Source organism: Vipera berus (genome assembly GCF_964194415.1).
Source record: "Vipera berus genome assembly, chromosome: Z".
NCBI classification, from domain to species: domain Eukaryota; kingdom Metazoa; phylum Chordata; class Lepidosauria; order Squamata; family Viperidae; genus Vipera; species Vipera berus.
Genome location: NC_138205.1, coordinates 107,300,353 through 107,316,642, shown reverse-complemented (window position 1 = coordinate 107,316,642; position 16,290 = coordinate 107,300,353). Strand labels below are relative to the sequence as shown.

The 16,290-nt window shown below is 42.1% G+C and overlaps 1 protein-coding gene across 3 annotated transcripts in view; it reads left to right on the top strand.

The window, feature by feature from the left end:
- Positions 1-692: 692 nt before the first annotated feature.
- STAM (signal transducing adaptor molecule) overlaps positions 693-16,290 on the top strand; it is a 46,171-nt gene continuing 30,573 nt past the window's right edge. For 2 of the 3 annotated variants that reach the window (XM_081345221.1, XM_081345220.1), the window contains exons 1-2: positions 693-895; positions 9,043-9,127. In XM_081345221.1, the coding sequence (XP_081201347.1) occupies positions 856-895; positions 9,043-9,127 (125 nt within the window). In that variant the 5' untranslated portion in view covers positions 693-855. Of the gene's footprint in view, positions 896-9,042; positions 9,128-15,627; positions 16,204-16,290 lie in introns of those variants that run through there. The other variant, XM_081345222.1, reaches the window with a different exon arrangement.

Below are 16,290 nucleotides of genomic sequence, written 5' to 3'. Positions count from 1 at the left end.
TTTTTGTTTAGATCTTCAAAGCCAGCCTACTGACAATTTAAACACAGAATTATTCAGAACCTTCAAATAAAGAAATATAAAGATATAAATTTACAAAAAAGATTTGAAAATAAACACTACTTTTTATTTTTAGTAGGAAGAGTACAAATTCAGTTTCTTGAAATGAAAAAATCAATTTTTAAACCCCCAAGCCCATAAACTCATTATCCAATAAATGTTTTAGGATTCTAGTTGGAAAAAAATAGAAACCAAAAATAATAGTGAGTTGGAACATGCATGAACATACTAAACTCTAGTACAATGAAAGTTCGAACAATTCGCCTTATGACCACCAACTACTGTATTCGTACTTCAACCACAGCAGACCCTTTAAAAACAAAAACGCGGCCCTTCCATCTCTATGATTTTTGTGCCTGAGGGGGCCTCATTGGAAGGCCCACAGTTCTTGTCCTGACCAAGCCTGAGATTATTCAATGTTTTACTTCACCCGTATATCCCTATGCACTCACGCAACAAATGTTGACATTTAGAGGAAGCTGGTGAAAAGTGTAAAACTTTTTTTCCTCAGCCCTGGCAGTTGAAATGCCGGACTTCTGGCAATGCGGAAGATACCTATTCCTCTCTCCCGACATGCACTGCGTGGCCGGTTCCCACGGAGGCGGTGTCTGGAGCGCCAAGCGGAGAAAGAAAGAGGAGCTCCGGGAGAAGAGCGTGGAGCGGGTGCGGGGTGGAGCTTCGTCCGTTTCGGGTCGCTGGTCCTTCAGCTGAGCCGTCGGTGTCCGTCTTCTGTCCTACCTCACAAGGTCGGGGACGGGGGGTACTGGCCTTGCTGAGCCGCTCGCCCACCCCGGAAAAATGCCTCTCTTCACCAGCAACCCCTTCGATCAGGATGTGGGTAAGTGTGAGGGAGGCCCACCTGTCGTCAAGCCAGCTTGGGCCCTGTCCGGGGCTGCCCTCTTCCTGGACTTAGGCCCTCGCCATGTCGTCATCGGGGTCTTTGTGAGGCTCTGCTTCATCCTTCCCCATAATGGGACCGCGTCTGCTCCCTTCGTCGCAGAATGCCCTGCCTTGGATTTTGATCTGGGGACTGGAGCAAAGCGAACTTGGGCTCCCCAAATTAGGCGAACCGTGTTTAAAACCATCCTTTCTGGGACACGGTGCCCTTCAGAATCATTAGCCAGTTTCCTTCATCCCGGTCCAGGGGTCTTGGAAGTGGGGAAAAGTTCCCTTTTATCTTTATTCTCTACCTTAAACCGTTTATAGCGTGAACCCGCTTAGTGTTTTTAACGTTATTTTCGTTATCCGAGGAATTTACTCCTTTTCTGCTTGTTATAATGGCTCCCCTTACCCCGCAAATTGAGGGTGATTCAAAATTAGCCACGTTTGCAAAATAAACTATTCTCCCAAAATAATAGCGCAAGTAATTAATTTTAGTGCAATATACCATGTGGGATTTTGAACTGTGTTGTATATTTAGAAACATTAAATGGAAATGTACTACCTATTGTACTTTTTACAATTTTTAAATAGTATTTCTTTAGTTTTTCTCTTGAAGCTTTTAACTCTTTTCAGGAACTTTTTAAACTGATACTACTTCAGCATCATGCTTGAGTATTATATGATATTAGTGGTTTTCAGTTTTATTGACTCACTGGCTTTTTCTGTTGTAAACAAATCTGAAGAAAGCTTTATAATAATGAAATAGCTATTGTCTTATGTAGACTTTCATCTCTGTGATTGGAAGTAGCTTTTAACTTTAAGTATATGAGGAGCACTCCTATAGTAACATTGAATATTATAACTAAAGGATGTTTATCATTTTCATATTTTATAGTGCCTTTGGGGTAAAAAATTTATACAGTGCAACTATATTATATTGCAAAATTGATTTGCTTATTTGCAGTGAATGATTAAATAACTCTTATTTTTTTCCAAGAGAAAGATGTGAACGGAAAGTCCAGAGGTTAAGGCAGAGTTAAGGCAACTTGATATTTTAGGCCAACATATCCTTGGTCAACATTGCCAAAATATCTGAAGAGATTGGTTCATCAGAATCTTTTCCATACAGAGTTTAATGCTAAGAATCTTCAGACTTAGAGTTATATGATATGTAGACAAATGGAAATGTAGACTGCTGTAATTTGTTGCCAAAGCATGAAGGATATTCAACAAATATGAAATAAATTTAATTCTGTTTATAACTTAGTTAGTTACACACAGTCATCAGTGATTCATAGGAACTTGTGACATGTTTGTCACAAGGCTGCATTAGTTAATATGCAGTAAACTGAAACAATATATTAATGGAGAGTACTTCATTTGTGTTAAAGTCTACACTAAGTAATTCAAGGATGACTTCTCAGAGTGACACAATGAATGTTTTACAAGCACTGCTTTGTTTTATCAAGCTGCTAGAGAAGCAATTTGTTAATAGATCATACTCTCCTATCTACATTTTATTTTCCTATCAGGATTTTCTAGCAGAGAATTTAGGAACAGGCTTTTGTATGTAAGCTCTTAAAATCACCTCCCTATACCTTCCTGCTATAATGAGTTGTTTAAATAATTGGACTTTCAAGATTTGAAATTAAGGCATAGAATAAGAAAAAGAAGGAGATATAGCTAAATCTATTTATTTATATTTCTGTTGATCAGAAGGTTGGCAGTTTGGTGGGTTGAATCCCGAGTGCTGCGTAACAGAGTGAGCGCCTGTTACTCATCCCAGCTTCTGCCAACCTAGCAGTTTGAAAGCACGTAAAAATGCAAGTAGAAAAATAGGGACCACTCCGGTGGGAAGGTAACAGCGTTCTGTGCGCCTTTGGCGTCTAGTCATGCCGGCCACATGACCACGGAGATGTCCTCGGACAAGCGCTGGCTATTCAGCTTTGAAACGGAGATGAGCAGTGGCCCCCAGAGTCGAAAACGACTAGCACGCATGTGCGGGGGAACCTTTACCTTTACCTATACTTTTTATTATATTATACTTATTTATTATATATCTTGATATCTTTCTATTCTTGCAAAAAATAACATCTATATACTGCTTCATAAACTGTCTTTTTGTTCCTTAAACATCTCAGCTCTTTCCTTTGAGAAGCTAATTAATTCCATCCAACTATGATTTTTTTCTGTTTTTCCCCTTCCTCTCAAGCCTTTCACTTTTCATTTATATATAATTCACTATTCAATCCTCATTCATTCTGTCAATGTGAGTAGATCACTTACGGTAGGTCTTTTTTATTGGTCATTAAGTTTTGTAATTTATTCACATTCATTCAGCATCCATTTTTTTAATTGTATGCGCCACACATATTTCTCAGATCACCCACTCCACTTTATACAAATTTTATGCTTCTTCTGGTATAACCGTTGTTTATTTTCATACAACACTGTGCAGAAGCACACAGGTATATGACTTAGTTCAATAAATTGTTCCTAGTAACAAACCATATACTGCCTTTCTACCAGCATTCCCACATCTTTAAATTTCTTCATCAACTTTCCCATCTTTTAGGACAGTGTTTTTCAACCTTTTTTGGGCAAAGGCACACTTGTTTCATGAAAAAAATCACGAGGCACTCCACCGTTTTCCGCACCGTTGGACCTCCCCACGGTCGCTACACGAACGGTCGTAAGTCGAGGATGGCCTGTGTTCTCAAGGGGTTGGACTAGATGACCTCCAAGGTCCCTTCCAACTTCTTCTTCTTCTTCTTCTTCTTCTTCTTCTTCTTCTTCTTCTTCTTCTTCTTCTTCTTCTTCTTCTTATTATTATTATTATTATTATTATTATTAGCCTCTTTATTTTATTTTATTTTATTTTATTTTGGGGCTTTTGTTTGTTTGTTTTTGCTGTGAAAGAAAAGGAAAGCTTGCATTTCTTTTTAATTTATCTTTCTGTATTTTCTTTTTTCTCTTCTTTCCTTCCTTCCTTCCCTCTCTTCCCTCCCTCTCTTTTCTTTCTTTATCTTCCTTCCTTCCTTTCTCTCTCCCACTTTCTTTCCCTCCCTCTCTCAATTTCTTGCTTTCTACTTGTTGTGGAAACTGGAAGCTACTTGCATTTCTTTTTAATTTTTCTTCCTGCTTTTTTTCCTTCCTCCCTTCCTCTCTCTCTCTCTCTCTTTCTTTTCTATTCTCCTTTTTTTTCTTTCTCCCTCCCTTTTCCCCTTCCCCCTTTCTCCTTTTTTCCCTTCCTTTTTTCTTTCTTTCTCACCTTTACCATTAAAAGCACTTCACTCCAGGGGGGGGGGAACCCCAAAGGTTTTTAATTGCTTTGGTCCAAAGGACATTTTATTATGCAACATATCAAAAGGACAGGTTTAAAAAAAATCAGCCATGTAATTTTTCAGACGCAAGCGAAGCCTCCAAGAGCGAAGCGGTCAGATCCCTCTATTTCGGGCTGGGGCGAGGGGTCGCGGCGAGCAAAGAAAGCGGAGCCAGGCAGCCGACCAGGCGGGAGTCTCGCATCCTCAGCCGCGCGGGGAGTAAGGAGTAAGCGGCGCGTGCTGGGGAAGAAGAGCTTTTTCGAATGTTGCAGGCAACCAACCACGCGACAGCTCAGGCGAGCCGGGCTGGCCGCCCGTCCGTCCTCTTCCGATAAGCGAGCCGGTCGCCTCTCCCCAGCTTCTCTCTCTTCAGCAAGAGACCCTCCAAAGCCAGAGAAGGGGGCGGAGCTACGCTGCCATGGAGCCCTGGTGCCTAGAGAGGTCGAGCCCACTTCTTTTCCCGGGCTTTTGCTTCCAGCGAAGTAGGGCCGTCAGCTTAGCCAAGGCTCCGGTGCCCAGCGCTCCTCGCCAGAGAGCCTTGGAGCGCCGCTCCGCCCGCGGCTGTTCCTCCTCCTCCTCCTCCTCCTCCTCTCACCGCTGTCTCCTAGGTCAGTGTTTTTTCAATTTTTCCCACGGCACACCAGGCAACATCTCGCGGCACACTAGTGTGCCGCGGAACAGTGGTTGAAAAACACTGTTTTAGGAAATCAGGTAAAGCCCCAATCACCAGGCCGTGGACCAGTACCGGTCCATGACTTGTTAGGCTCCGGGCCCCACATGAGGCCGGCGAACAAGCAAAGTTTCATCTGTGCATGTGCAGGATCTAGTTTGCACATGAAACCATTCCCCCCCTCCCCCTGTCTGGAAAAAAAAATCTTCTGAAACTGGTTCCTAGTGCCAGAAAGGTTGGGGACTGCCGAAGTAAGGTACATAATTTTTTCTTGATTTTTTGCCATATCTATACAGGTATTTCTTGACTTACAACCACAGTTGAACCCATTTATTTTGTTAAGTGAAACATTAAGTGAATTTTGCCCCATTTTATGACTTTTCTTTCCACAGTTGTTAAGTGAATCTGGCTTCCCCATTGACTGCATGTCAGAAGATCACAGAAAGTGACCACATGATCCTGGGATATTGCAGCTGTCACAAATATGAGTCAATTGCCAAGCATCTGAATTTTGATCATGTGATCATGAGGATACTGCAATGCTCATAAGTGAAAAATGATCATTTTTTCAATCCTGATGTAACTTTGAATGGTCACTAAATGAACTATTGTGAAGTAGAGGACTACCTGTATAACTTACAATAATTGTGTTTTTTACATGTATGCTTTCATAACTTGTCTTTTTATAAGGGAGTATTATGACATTCTTCATTGGGTAAGATGAAATATTCACACATGAATAAGCAAACCACAGCCATATTTTGATATTTTTCCTGCTACCCTGTTTATAATTTCAGCCATATTATTTTACAGGGTTCTCACAGTATTAAAGTATTTTAAAATGAAGGACATAAATAGTTTTGATTGTAATATAGCATGTAAGACTTTTTTTTTTAAAAAAAACCATTATAGTTCTGCCTTTCAGTAGCCTTCAGTTTTAAGATGGTGACTATATGCTATTCAGTCTACAAGGCTTTTATATCTTGTATGCTGGCTAAAAATTGTAACAAACTAAAAATGAAATAGATGATAACTAGCAGTAACATATGGAAGATAAACATTATGGATAAAAGTATTTTATTTAATTACTTTAATTCTGACTGATTACGTTTTATGGCTAGTGCCACTAAGTAAAACAGTGACTAGATTTACATATTTATTTGTTTATATCCCGCTTATATTATTTTTACAAATAACTCAAGACGGAGAACATATCCAACACCTCTTCCACCTCTTATTTTCCTGACAACAATCCTGCAATGTGAATTGGGCTGAGAGAGAGTGAATTCCCCAAGGTCACCCAGTTGGCTTTCATAGCTAAGGCAGGATTTGAATTCATGTTCTCTTGCTTTCTAGCCTAGTGCCTTAACCACTACACCAAACTGGCTCTCTGCATATTCTACTAAGTTGCATACTCCCTTATGCTTAGGCACCATTATGAATAGTTGGGTTCACATCATTAAATGCCACACTTGGGTTAATTAAGGTTCTGTGTTTCTTGTGTCTGTAAAGCTACAATAATTTATATTTTAATTAAGAGGAGTAGCATGAAAATACAATATTCTGCAATCAAATTTAAGATCTTTTAAGACACGGTTTGTTTCTTTTTTGATGTTTTAAATTTTTTTGTATGGTTAGCTGACTATAAGAAAGAATAATTTTGGAAAGGAATTAGAAGTTTGTATGTATTACAATTCATCAAATTCTTGAAAAGTCACAGATTCTTCAAGATTATAGGAAGATCTCACTCCCACCCGATTGTGTTCTGGTTCCTACTTATTGTTATGAATTTTAATTTTAGTATTTTAATATTTCTATCTCTGTTTTTATACCGTGTTTCCATGAAAATAAGACCGAGTCTTATATTTTTTGTTGGACCAAAAGACCCCTTAGGGCTTATTTTGGGGGAATGTCTGACTTTGCAGCCGCCTACCCACTCCATCCCATTGTCTGGTTGCTTGTGGCTGCAGTGGGACAGGAGAGCACGCATGGCACCGGTGCTGCCGCCACAAGGTGAGGTAAGGCAGGTAGGGGGATGGAGCTGCCCCAACCGCCCCATACCTACTTACCTCGTGTGGAGAATGTGTGGGTGAGGCTCGGTCTCCTTACCCGATCCCCCTCTGCCGTTTCGGAGCCATGGGGGAAGTGATGGCGAAAGGTCTCTGCTGCGCATCAACTGCATCTGCCGCTGGAGGGACTTTCTTCGATCTGGGCCGCCTCCGGTTCTCCCTGCAGACCTCCCCGGTGATAGTTGCCTCCTCCACTAACTCTCCTGTGGCTTGCACTGTGACCAGGCGGCTCAAGCCTCACCTGCCACACTCTTTTCTTTTCCAAGCAGACCTAGCTTCTAGTCTTGTCAGTTCTTCATCTGAGCGAAAAGGTTTTGGGTGCTTATGGGGCACTTGGAAATGGAGCAAATTGCTCCGTTTCCAAGCACCCCATAGGAGCCCAAACACTTTTCACCCAGAGGGAGACTGGAAGCTTCATCTACTTGCAAATGGGCCACTTGGAAAGAGAGCTATTCACTCTGTTTCCAAGTGCCCCATTTGCAAGCAGAGAAAGCTTCCAGTCTCCCTCTGGGTGAAAAGTGCATGGCGCATCGGGGTTGTCTGCCTCCTCCCTGCCTCTGCTGCAGTCCTCAGACTTCCTTGTGCTGCACTGTGGATGGGGCCGGTCCCCTATGCTCACCGACTCTTGTATTGGCCATGTCCACCCCCCTGGTTTTATTTTTGGTTTAGAGTTTATATTAGGCTCACCCAAAAAATTCAGGCTGGGGCTTATTTTCCGTGTGGGTCTTTTTAGGGGGGGAAGCACAGTAGTGCTTTAAGCTGTCCAGAGTCACTTGACAGTGTTAAGGCTGTGTATACATTTAATAAATAAAACCTAGAATCTATCGAGTAAAAATCTCGAGTGAAATCTGTTGGGGAATTAATAATACTAATTGTAGAGGCACCATTAAAATAAGGATATTAGATATTCAGTTTGATGATTATGTTTTGTGCACCTCTGAGTAAGTTTTCTTGGCAAGATTTTTGGAGGTGATTTTCCATTGCCCTCTTCCTAGATCTGAGAGAGTGTGATTGGCCCAAGGTCATCCAGCTGTCTGGGCCTAAGATAAGATTGGAACTCAGTCTCCTGGTTTTTACCCTGAAGCCTTTAATCACTACACCAAATTGACACTCTCAAATCTATATACAAATAAAACCTTAGTTAGCTATAGTGCGTTTGATCCATTATTGTGAAAGTTTTTTCAGTATATAATTTGAATTCTATTTTGCACATGCAATTTCCTGGAGCAGGTAAGTTCTAAATTTTTAATTTTAACGTAGGACATACGGATTGCTGATATTAATGATATCATTTTATTAGTTGTAGCACTACTATCAGAGTAACTGTTGAATAAGTTTCATTTTTGAGGTTCTAAGTCTGTAATATGGAATAAAAAATAAAATGAATTTTGATCTTTAATCTTTGAGAGAAAACATCTTTACTTAGATTGAAATAGTATACAGTCTCAGTACTTGGACAATATTTACAAAATAGAAATCAAACATAATTTTTTTTAGAAGGTGTGTTGTATCATGGGGATGATTGGCAAGCTCAGCATGATCTGTTAAGGCTTTGGATTTAGACGGTATAATTATGCATGATTACAACAGATGGCAAAGAACTACAGAGCAGTCACAATTATTGTCACATATTTTCCATTATTTCTGTGAACTAAAGACTTTAACTGACCCACTTTTTGTGTTGTTCCTAGTTAGACTTAGAAGTCAGAAATTATGAATAGTTCCAAACTGTTTAAAAGCAAATATAGAGCAGGCAAGGGAAACAAATTATTACTGGCTTGCAAGATCTACAGTAATAGCTGGTAGCATAAATGTGTTGATTTGATGAAGCAATGTGTTAATGTTTTCAGTAATGAAATTCTGCTGTTAAATATGTTCACATTGCAAATATACATTCTTAAAATAGTAAAACAATGCTATGCCTGCTTAAAAGAAAACTCATCTTTTAACAGTAGAATGACATATCACTAAAATTATCATAGTTAATTCAGTATGATTTTGATACTAAATTTTTACTCATACTTCACTTCTCTTTGTTAAGAGAAAGCAACTAGTGAAATGAATACTGCTGAAGACTGGGGACTCATCTTAGATATCTGTGATAAAGTTGGACAATCACGGACTGGGTAAGTATTGTTTGAATTAATTTGGCAATATTTGAAATAAAGAGCTTAGAAATCTAAAATGTGTAAAACACCTCTTGGGGCAAACGTAACATTGCATGTGGTAATGCTCAGGTTTGCAAATTGTTTATAGTTTTAGCTTTTTTTGCAGAAGGATATGAAATTTAGGAATGCATTTAGTAGAATTGTGTGCAGCTGATATAGAATATTTCATTAATTTTGCATTAGGCAGCCCATAATTGTAGCTTTCAGTTGTTACAATATTCAAGTACTCTTCTAATTGCAGTTGATCTTGTAAATAATGCAGTGAATTAGTACTTCTTATTTTCAAAATAAGCATTTCCAAAGCACTCAGAGTTGAATTCTAAGAATTGGCATCTAATCATCATAATCAAAGCATTGAAGTGACTGAGCAGTTTGCTATTTTTTTTTCTGGTGGGCTGCTAAAATATTTTTACCTGATGTATAAAATTGTATTAAATAAAATAAAATCATTTTTTTTTGTTTTTATAAAAATACCCAATACTCTTAATAGCATTTTGGAAATTAGATTAAAAAAACCAGTTTATTTTATTTATTTATTTATTTATTTATTAATTTAATTTATATACCGCCCTTCTCTCAAGAGACTCAGGGCGGTGAACAGGGCAATACATAAAAATTAGATACAAAAGTTAAAATTAGATTATTAAAACATAATTAAACAATGCCCAGAAATAATACAAATTTAAAATTGAAGTCGTTAATAAAAATCCCACCCCGTCCCATCAGGCCAGGCCAGCTTGTTTAAAGAGATAGGTTTTAAGGTCGCGCCGGAAGGAGCGGAGATCGGGCGCCATCCGGAGCTCAACCGGAAGATGGTTCCATAAATCCGGTGCTCCCACAGAGAACGCTCTCCCCCTGGGGGCCACCAGTCGGCATTCTTTGACCGGCGGCACCCTGAGGAGGCCCTCTCTGTGGGAGCGTACTGGGCGGAGGGAAGTTGACGCCGGCTGCAGGTGCTCCCCAAGGTATTCTGGACCCATGCCATGGAGGGCTTTGTAGGTCATTACCAACACCTTGAACCTCACCCGGAAGACAACTGGTAACCAATGCAGCTCGCGGAGCAGAGGTGTAACACGGGAGTATCGGGAGACTCCCAATACAACTCTCGCGGCTGCATTCTGTACCAGTTGGAGCCTCCGAGTGGTCTTCAAGGGTAGCCCCATGTAGAGAGCGTTGCAGTAATCAAGACGAGAGGTCACGAGCGCATGAGTGACCGTGCGCAAGGCATCCCGGTCTAGATAGGGCCGCAACTGGCGCACCAGGCGAACCTGGGCGAACGCCCCCCTAGTCACAGCTACAATATGATCTTCTAAGGAGAGTTGTGAGTCTAGGAGGACTCCCAAGTTGCGAGCCCTAACTACAGGAGGTAAAGACTCACCCCACATAATGAGGGGTGGGATATCCTGAATATCCCGAGATGCCGGTACGCACAGCCACTCCGTCTTGTCAGGGTTGAGACGAAGCCTGTTCCTCCCCATCCAGACCCGGACCGCCTCCAGGCACCGGGACATCACGTCGAGGGCATCACTGGGGTGGTTTGGGGTCGAAATGAAAAGTTGGGTATCATCAGCATACTGATGATACCCAACTCCAAAACCACGAATGATCTCACCCAGCGGTTTCATGTAGATGTTGAACAGAAGGGGCGAGAGGACCGACCCCTGAGGGACTCCACAAGCGAGAGGCCTCGCGGTCGACCTCTGCCCTCCTGCCAACACCGACTGCGAGCGTCCCAGGAGATAGGAGGAGAACCACTGAAAAACCGTGCCTCCCACTCCCAATCCCCTGAGACGCCGCAGCAAGATACCATGGTCGATGGTATCGAAAGCCGCTGAGAGGTCTAATAGGACTAGAACAGAGGAGTATCCTCTGTCCCGAGCCCTCCAGAGATCATTCACCAGCGCGACCAATGCCGTCTCCGTGCTGTACCCGGGTCTGAAGCCCGATTGGTACGGGTCTAGATAATCCGCTTCATCCAGGACCAGAGGGAGCTGATGCGCCACCACACTCTCAACAACCTTCGCAAGAAAGCGAAGGTTGGAGACCGGACGAAAGTTATTCAAAACAGCCGGGTCCAAGGCAGGCTTCTTGAGGAGAGGTCTCACCACCGCCTCTTTCAAGGCGGCGGGAAAACTACCCTCACTCAGAGAAGCAGATATAACCGCCTGGAACCAGCCTCGTGTCCCCTCCTGGGCTGCATAAACCAGCCAGGAAGGGCACGGGTCCAATAAACATGTGGTGGAGCTCAGCCTCCCCATGATCCTGTCCACTTCCTCCAGAGTCACAGGATCGAACTCCTCCCAGGTGACATTGACAAGACCGCTCGTGTCCTGATCGTCCGATACTGCCCAGTCGGAGTCCAAACCGGTCCGAATCCGAGCGATTTTGTCCGACAGATGTTGACTAAATTCCTCGGCCCGCCCCTGCAAGGGTTCCCCACTAACCTCCTGATTAAGGAGGGAGCGGGTCACCCTAAACAGGGCGGCCGGGCGATTATCTGCGGACGCGATGAGGGCAGCGAAGTAGTTAGATCTCGCTACCCTCATCGCTGCGAGATAAGACCTAATATGGGTTCTTAGTCGCAATCGGTCGGATTCAGATCGGGTGGACCTCCAAACGCTCTCTAGGCCCCGTCTCCGACGCTTCATCTCCCGGAGCTCCGCGGAGAACCATGGAGCCCATTGGGATCTGCGCCGGGTCAGGGGCCGCAAGGGTACAACTCGGTCAAGTGCCTCCGTGGCCGTCCTTTCCCAGGCTTCCACTAAGGCATCTGCCGAGCTGTGAGCTGAGGAGGCAGGTGGGGACCCCAGCGCTGCCTGAAACCTCTCAGGGTCCATTAAGCGTCTGGGGCGGAACCATCTAGTTGGCTCAACAACCCCACGGTGGGGAGTGGCAAAACGGAAGACCAGCCGCAGGAGATGATGATCGGTCCATGACAGGGGCATAACAATTGGGGAGCCCCCACCAAGATCATCTAACCACCGACCAGATAAGAAAACCAAGTCAAGGGTGTGACCTCCCTCATGAGTCGGTCCAAGAATTACCTGCGTCAGGTCCATGGCCGTCATGGAAGCCATGAACTCCCGAGCTACCTCAGATGCTCCTCCCAGGGATGGTAGATTGAAGTCTCCCAAAACCATAAGTTTGGGAAACTCAATCACCAGCCCTGAGAGGATATCGAGAAGCTCAGGCAGGGCTGCTGCTACGCGACTAGGCGAAAGGTACACGAGCAGCAAGCCCAACTGCGCCCTGGGACCAAACCTCAATAAGAGAGATTCACACCCGACTATCTGAGGAACGGTGGCCTCCTGCGGACATAAGGTCTCCCTCATAACCACAGCCACTCCCCCACCCCTACCCTGAGTCCGAGGCCGGTGTAGCACCCGGAAGCCTGGTGGGCAAAGATCAACCAGGGGGATACCACCCTCTGGGCCCAACCAGGTTTCCGTGATGCAGGCCAGGTCCGCTTGCTCACCCTCGACTAAATCCCGGACGAGGGGAGCCTTATTAGCAACGGACCTGGCATTCAAGTACACCAGTCGGAGCTCAGGTGGCTGCACATCCCCGCTCCCAGAACCTTGGGTCGAAGGCAGAGGGTCGGAGCGCCTCACCGCTTGTAGGTAGCGGAGAGGCCCTCCCGGAGGTCGGTACGGCCCTCTGATCTTACACCTGCTGCCATTCCCTATCGTCGTGGGAATTGGCATTCCCACGACCCGCTCCAGAGCTCCAGAGATGACCGACCCCGGCTCCCCCTCAACGCGATCTATCCTAGGCCTGGTCTGAACAGCAGTTGGCGGATTACCCCCCCTCTCCAACCAACCACAACCCTCCCCCCTCCCTAACCCTACAAAAAATCTGGCTAAAAAAGTAATCAGGGGCCTCTTATTAAATTTATATCTTAGGCCCCTGTTACTGCCCGGCCATCTCTCAGGGACCCAACAGTCAGACCCGTCATCAAGAGGCAAATTAATAGGTAAGGCGGGTCGCTCCCAGGATGGGGGGGCACCCCTGAGAGCGAGTAAAACCGTGCTGGAATACCTCAAAACCATGGTAAAATTGGGTAAAACAGCAAAAACAGACCCAGATCGAATAAATAAAATGGGAGGATCTTAAAAATGGAAGGAGAGTATCCAGACTGCAAACCCAGCTCTTCTGCCACTAGAGCTGGGTAACCCCGGGACAATCCCCGTTCTCTCACAACGGTAAGAACCGGGGAGCAGCCTGAGATATACGGCCAGGGAGAGAGATACCGCCTAGAGCTCTCACCTCTAAGACGGAACAGATGGAAACTCTTAGCTCATAACCACTCTCTCACAGTGGTTATACACCCGGCGCCTTCCACAACCCAAGGGGAAAAGGAAAAAGGGAGGACAATAGGGGAAACCAGTCAGCGAGATGGATTAGGGTAAAAACCCGTAAAGTCACGGAGTGGGGCTCAGGGATATGGTCCAGTGAGCTATAATAGTCCATGCCTCCAGATGTCCAGGCATAAAAGTCCATACTCCACCCAGCCATAGTCACCGTGCCAAGGCGGTCGCGGCACTCCAACTCCCTCACCGCCAACCGTCTCAGACGTCAACCAGGGCCGTCTCCCTTTTAACAGAATTGTTTGGTATATATATAATTTGTTGAAATTTTTTCTTTTACTTCATTGTCCTGTATAATGTAGATTTAAAAACTTTTATTGTAATCATTATTTATGCAGTAGCACCATATTTCCCTTATAGTCTTTTATTTCAATTGATTTCATGAAAAAAGACTATGAAGACAAATACAAACCAACTTTATCCATTTAGTTTGCCGTAATGAATTTGTATGTTTTAGTTGGTGTCACAAATATAACACCATGTTAATTTCTTTGTTCTTGAATTTGTTTGGAAGAAGTTACATTATTTGAAACAAATTTTATGAATAAGGAAACTTTAAGAAGTACTATGTAGTATGGAGTATCATATATAACGCTTAGAAATTTAAAAGTTTCATTGAGCAGGGTAAAGACTCAGATCTTAAATTACTACTTGAATTTTATTTTTCCACTGCAGGCTATCATTCTGTATAATAATATTATTTGTTAACATTATTTTAATTTAGTCTTAAATTATGGCTTCTTCATTTCCATGACTTGATATAAACTTTAAGATTATTGAAATGTACATATAGTATTTGTTCTAATATGATAGGCACAGATAGTGTTATTTTTAAAATGATAAATTCAGAATAGTAATACGTACAATAGCTTTTAATGTGTTTTGATTTTAAAATAGGTTAAAGTGTTAAAAGAATATTAAAAGCACTTCACAATTATGAACAAATAGTTCTGGGTAAAAAATTGAACTTTCTGGAAGCAAATCATTTATATAAATATAACTTTCTAAGTCTTGTACTATTTAAATAAACCAAAACTTTGAAACCAAGGTTTGTCATATAATTTAGGATATATATTTTGCTACATTTATCTTTTATTACTGCTTGATGGTTTATTTACAATGCTTTTCTGTAACATTATTGTAGATATTACCACAAGGCTGCAATACTGAGGCCTTCGTTGATATGCTGTATATTAGTGCTGTTTAAAGGTTCTTTTGTGTTATGTCAGTGTTATTCAATGTTGCTATGAGAATTGATCTTTAGGTACATTCAAACCTATGAGTCCCTAAACAAAGCAAAATTAAAATTCAGCTTTTCAAATAAGACTTAAATTATGGAGTGCAGTTGAATTATTTGTTTAATTAAATACATAAGTTTCAGTTAACTAGTAAAAAAGCAGAATGAAATGATTGTCATTAAACAACAAAATAAATTTGAATTAATATATTGTATTACGTGCCTTATTCTCTAATGCGTCTTAAAATATATGGTTGTTATGATAAATATTCAGTTTATTACATGCCTTCATTTTTCATATAAAATAAGAACATAATCATTTTACCAAAAGTATAATGGAGACTACTGCCTGGAATTTGACAAGATTGCAGTTCCATGCAGTGTGAAATAATCATATTATTTGGCTTGTGTTTTATAATTAGTAGTGCCAAAATGATGCAGCAATTTACAAAACATAGAGACCACCAAATAAAGATATCCCATATAAAGTATAATTAAACTACTGTTCCCTTCAGCTGCATATTGATATTTGACAAAAAATATTGTATTTTTATACCATTATTAATGATATTAATGTGTGTGTTTATATATGAACATAGCTAATATTTCTGTCTTCTGTCTTCACAACAACAGCCTTGTGAGCGGGTTAGTCTGAGAGGGAGCCACTGGTCCAAAATCAGCCAGCTTTCATGCTTAAAGGAGGACTAGAACTCAAAAACTCTAGGTTTCATCATCTACATCAAAGTGATTCTACATGTTAACATAATCTATCAGGCCTAAACTCAAAAATGATACAGTGAAATTGAATCAAGTTCATCCACTGACTCTTGCTATCTTTCTCTGATTGCTGACAGGGCATATCCAGTCTTACCCTATAGTATGGGAGGCAGTTGCTGGTCATTCTGGGTTTTTTTCCCAAGGCTCTTGCACTATTCATCATGAAATATTTGTTAGGGTTTTCCCCCCAATAATTTTTCTCATATTCATTCAAATTAAATACCTCTTAGATAGAATTTTGAGATGTTGCTTGGGATTTCTTTGAATTTTAGGTGAAGCAGATTATCTGGATTCCTTCAAATCTGGATTCAGACTTGGGTGTGGAACCAAAACAATATTGTTTTCTGGTAGATGGACTCTGTTGGTATCTAGATAGTGGGAACATAACCGTATTCATCCATACATCTCTCAGCAGCTTTTAATATCAACAGCAATGCTATTATATTGGACCACCTGTGGGGGTTGGGAGTTGGAGGAGCTTTTTTTTTCAGTGGTTCATTTCTATATTAATAATGGCAATTCCAATCAGCAGCAGTAGAGAAGAAGCAGTTCTGTTACTGGGTGCCCTGTCTGTGTTGCAACAGGACTCTGTTTCTCCACACTACAAATCAGCATGCATAAGACATTTGGAGGAGGTCATATGCTGTTTTAGGGTGAGGTCTTATCTATGCACTGATGATATTCAGCTGAACACCTGCTACTTTAGATCACCCTGCAGATGCTATTGAAATCCTAATCCA